This window comes from Vicia villosa, unplaced genomic scaffold (assembly GCF_029867415.1).
Source record: "Vicia villosa cultivar HV-30 ecotype Madison, WI unplaced genomic scaffold, Vvil1.0 scaffold7, whole genome shotgun sequence".
Lineage (NCBI taxonomy): Eukaryota > Viridiplantae > Streptophyta > Magnoliopsida > Fabales > Fabaceae > Vicia > Vicia villosa.
The window spans coordinates 1,494,124-1,499,570 of NW_026706810.1; the positions used below are offsets into that span (position 1 = coordinate 1,494,124).

A 5,447-nucleotide genomic window follows, 5' to 3' on the forward strand; every position below is an offset into this window, starting at 1 on the left:
TTGTGAGGACTATATACTATTGGTCGACCATTTTAAGGCACAACGCAGAGTTCATAAATCAATATGACAAAGTGCCAAAGGTTCCCAAAGTTCATCCACACCCCATTTTGAAATATTAGACAAAGATATTTCACTTTTTTCTTTCTACCAATGAGGAGTGGATATCTTGTGGTTATTCCTTCCTCTAAGCCGACTCATATATCTTTTGGTCAGGGTGGACTACTTCACCATATGGGTGTAGACAGAGGCCATATAAAAAATAACGGTAGAGCGGATATGATGTTTTTATTGGAGAAATATTATCTACAGGTTTGGTCTTCTAAAAACCATCATCTCGAACAATAAGACACAGTTTTTCGATTCTTCAATGGTTGATTTCTTCTAGCAACTATAAATAATATAGACGAAGTTTATCTCGGTCGAGCATCTACAAGCAAATAAGTGGAGGCAATCAACAAAATCATACTCTTTAAAATGAGAAAGAAACGAAAATAGGACAAGGAACTTTGGGCCGAGCTTCTACACGAGGTAATATAGATTTTATTTTACTTATAAACAAAATACAAACTAACACACATAATATTATATTTTATTTGACGACGTTAAGCCATTCAAATATCATAAAGTAAATTCGTCGTTAATCATAATTGCATTCAATATACAATAATCAATTAGAAAAAATTAAACTTAAATAGTAATGTGAATTTACACACTTTAAATTTTCTAAACGCAATCATCATCAATAGATTTTTTTACCACTATGCCACACTTATGGAACTTTAATACCAGAAAGCCACAAAGTGAAAAAAAATATACCAGAATGCCACACTTCCAGTTGGGGTCCGGCCAGGCCTTGGACGGATTGGAAAAGGTTTTTTTACTCACGTTGGGGTCCGGCCAGGGGTGGGCCGGACGCAAACTAAGCCTTTTTATTTTAATTTTTTTTATTTTAATTGATTTAAAGAATTATTAATTACAATAATTATGTTTTTATTATAAATAATGATTAAAATACAATAAAATATAATAAAAAACATTATAATATAATAAAAAAATTATTTGCCAATATTTATTTTAATTGATTAAAAAACATTATAATATAAATAATGATTAAAATACAATAAAATATAATAAAAAACATTATAATATAATAAAAAAAATTTATTAGCCAATATTTATTTTATTCAATACATAAACGGGTACAAGGATAAAAAGCCTATTTTTTCTTGGGCTTTGGTTGGACCATATGACCCCCAGTGAGATATTTTTTGGGTATCTTTGGTCTCGTACCCCTACGTAACGGTTGAACTTCGTTTGGTGGAGGCTGCCTTTGTGGAGAATCGTCGCTTGAAAGATCATCGTTTTGATGCGACGGACCATCATCCATAAATCTAGCCAGTTGTTCTGGAGTTATTGTCGGTAGATTATCAAGGATTTCATCATCAGTGATGTCAACGAGTGGTTGATTTGAAGCCACAAAGGTTTGTGGCACTTGTGCTTGAATGTCTGGATAGTAGGCATTTGCGGTGTCAAATGTATATTGTGGTTGGGAGAGTGAAAGCGGTTGAGATTGGGAGTATGACAGGTCGAAGTCGGGTTGAGGGATTGCGGTGTTATGTAGCGGTGGTCGAAGTGTGGATTGTTGTTGATATTGTTCTTGGTGGTAGTAGTAGTTTGTTTGGGGGGTTGAGGTGTAAGGGCTTGGTGTGGCAAAAAACGTGTGTTGTTGTGTGGTTTGAGTGTGTTGGTATGTTTGTGGAAAGGAAGAAGTTTGTTGTTGGAATTGTGTTTGTTGGAATTGTGTTGTTGGTTGGAATTGTGGTGTTGGTTGAAATTGTGGTGTTGGTTGGAATTGTGGTGTTGGTTGGAATTGTGTGGTTGGTTGGAATGATTGTGGGATTTGTTGATGAAAGGTTGTTTGTGGGGTTGATGAAGAGGAGGCATAATGACGAGGGTCTGCCAAATACGTTTCTTTCGACAAATATATTAATGGAATATTTCTTAACCATTGCATATATTCATCGGTGTGGCCTAAAGTAGTACTCACCTCACCTGTCATTATTAAGTTTCTTCTAACTTTCCACTCGTTGTTCTCGTGAATGTTCAAATCTCGATAATTACAATCCTTTACATCATTCTTCGTTACCAAGTGATGATCTCCAAGACACCTCGGGGATTGAGGGATGTTTTGAGTAAACCCAAATTGAAGCCTAACCCTGGCGGCGTGATGCATTTCCACAATATAAAAACAAATAATATATGTAGTTGCACTCCACGCTCGAGCTTGTCGTTGAGTGCAACGTGGATATTTTTCGTAAGGCCTCCACGTAGATGAAAGATTTAATATATGGCTTGGAAAAAAACTTACATCTCCTTGGACCATGTGATCCAAAATGAAACGATATCCATCAAGAAAAGCATTTGGAGATGAGAAATACTCCATACCTCGTTGTGCAAATCTTGCATATTTAAAAAGTTCAATTAGGAATATGCGTTAATTTAGTGGAAAAATAAATATATAGAATAAAGAATTTACCTAGTGGCGTATGGATAGGATGGAGCAATTTCACTCCTTGGAGCAAGTCGTGGAATGCGATAGTAGGTCCACACAGCGAGAATGAGTGAGCAGCCTGCAACACTCATGCATCCTACACGACATGCTTTGCACAGCTCCCTATAAAGGTAAGCCAAACACGCAGACCCCCAACTATATTTGTCACATTCATCAAAATCTTTGACAAATTTGAACCAAGAAGAATGCAATACATTATGAGATTTATCAGGAAATAAAACAGCAATCATACTTAAGATATATAATTTTGCATGCAGTATATTTTCCTCCTCAGTTTGTTGAGAATGTTTTTCTAACTCATACAACTCGTCGTGGATCCATCTCAATTTTACCGCACCCTTCACCCTATCACTAAAAGGTTCTATGCCAATTCAAATGTAGAGCATCAGTTCGCAAGAAGAATTCTAAGTGGACGATAGGTAAGTTGAGTGGACCACATGTCTGCACAACCACTTCAATGTCGCAAGACCATAGACAACTTACCTCAGATATTGTCTCTCACTGCATCAGAGATCTGGTTAACACCGACCCATCAATTAAGGTAAAGCTCATAATTTCTCATATAACAGGAAAGTATGGTTATAATATATCTTACAGGAAAGCGTGGATTGCAAAGGTAAAGGCCATAGAATCCTTGTATGGAAACTGGGAGACATCTTACAATGACCTTCCACGATGGTTATTGGTAATGAAAACATATCTTCCTGGAATGATAATAGACTTGGAAACGTTACCTGCATTTTCAAATGAAGGAAGCCAGTTGGGTGATAAGATGGTATTCCATCGTCTATTGCAAGCCAATTGTTCAAGTCGACGGAACATGGTTGTATGGAAGGTACAAAGGGACATTGTTGATGGTTGTGGCGCAGGATGGGAATGGTAACATTTTTCCAATTGCTTTCGCTATTGTCGAGGGTGAAACCAAGGATGCTTGGAGTTTTTTCCTTCGCAATCTAAGAAGCCACGTGACACCCCAACCCAATCTATGCCTAATATCAGATAGACATCCATCGATTAAAAGTGCCTATGATGATCCTGCAAATGGATGGCAAAATCCTCCGTCTTCACATGTCTATTGCATTAGGCATATCGCGCAAAATTTTATGCGTGCGATTAGAGACAAGGAACTACGTAAAAAACTCGTCAACATGGGTAATAGTCTAATTGATCTTTGTGAAGTACATTTGTCAAATGATCTTTGTCGGTTTCTTGACATGTTTATTATTTGTAACAGGATATGCATTGACGGAGTCAACGTACAACTACTATAGAACCGAAATTCGTCAGACAAATAGAGATGCTTTGGAGTGGATTGAAAATATCCCTAGGGAGAAGTGGGCAAGGGCGTTTGATAGAGGGCAACGATGGGGACACATGACGGCTAACCTTGCAGAAGCAATGAACTCTGTGCTAAAGGCAATCAGAAACCTTCCAATAGCGTCTTTGTTTTCGGCCACATATTTTCGGATGGGAGCATTATTTGGTCAACACGGACATGAATGGACAAAGAGGTTGACATCAGGCCAAACTTTTACAGACAAATGTATCAAGGGGATGACTGAAGAAGTCAACAAAGCAAGCAGTCATAATGTTTATCAGTTTGACCGGGAGAGGTTCTATTTTATGGTGGCCGAAAGAATAAACCGCAACGATGGTCGACCAACTGGTACTTACGGTGTTGATCTGCGAAAAAGAACATGTGATTGCGGAAAATTTCAAGCGTTCCATTTGCCTTGCTCACATGTGATTGCAGCATGTGAAAGTATACGCCAAGACTACACCATTCACATACCCGACGTGTTCAAGATTCAACATGTTTTTAAAGTCTACCAACAAAGCTTCCAGATCCTCCCACATCAAGACAATTGGCCGCAATATAGAGGAGCTACTCTTTGTCATGACGGAACTATGCGTAGAAAAAAAGAGGTTGCCCAAATAGTACTCGGATTCGAACCGAATTGGACGACATGGAAAAGGAAAAGAGAATGTGTGGGATATGCCGTGAAGTAGGCCATATCCGAAGTAAATGTCCAAATGTAGCAGGCCCGTCCAATAGGCCTCGTTAATGTTTACTTCAACTAGCTTTATGAATGTAATATAATGTCTTTTTAATTGAGTTTGCAACCATCAATGACTAAAACAACATTTCACATTAAACATAACTAAAACAACATTTCACATTACTAAAACAACATTCAATGACATCGAAATAAAGACAGCCACAAATAAAACAACCACACAGGAAACAATTAAAACGACATCACAGGAAACAAATAAAACATATTCTAAGAGATTACAACCATCAACACAATATCATGTGGTCCTAGCATCATCATAAGGACACCAGCGTCATTTTTCACGGCTCTCCAAGAACGAGTTACTACTGCATTTTGGCCTTTCTCCGTGACCTGCCTTCAATTTTCCTTATCTTTTCACCCTCGAGAATGTTTCCTTCTAACCATCCGATCAAGTGCCTCTGTAGATGCTCGAAAGTTTGGGTGTTCCATAGTTTGATCTTCAACGGAGGCTTTGTTGCTGAAAAAAATAATGTTGCATCTCTCTTCATAGGTGGAAACGTTCGAAGGGGTTCAGAAGACATCTTCAATAGTAACACTAAACCTTCAATTGTAACTGGTGTGAGTGGAAATGTGGTTGTACAATCTTATTTATACGCAAAAAAATAATAATAAAATATATGTCCTCGTCCATCTATTGGCCGAACCTACACATGCTCGTCCATCTATTGGCCGAACCTACACATGTTCGTCCAACCCGTAACTTACTCATATTTTTAATAATTAAAATAGCATTTTTTTTAATTTTTTATTATATTTTATTATATTTTAATCATTAATTATAATAAAAAAACAATTTT

General features: G+C 37.3%; 1 protein-coding gene across 1 annotated transcript; it reads left to right on the forward strand.

Annotated features, from left to right (window-relative positions):
* The first annotated feature begins 3,029 nt into the window (after window positions 1–3,029).
* Window positions 3,030–4,582, forward strand: LOC131643130 (uncharacterized). Its single transcript, XM_058913285.1, has 3 exons — window positions 3,030–3,347; window positions 3,442–3,724; window positions 3,807–4,582. The coding sequence occupies exons 1-3, from the start codon at window positions 3,030–3,032 to the stop codon at window positions 4,580–4,582; spliced, it is 1,377 nt and encodes a 458-aa protein (XP_058769268.1).
* The last annotated feature ends 865 nt before the right edge of the window (window positions 4,583–5,447 follow it).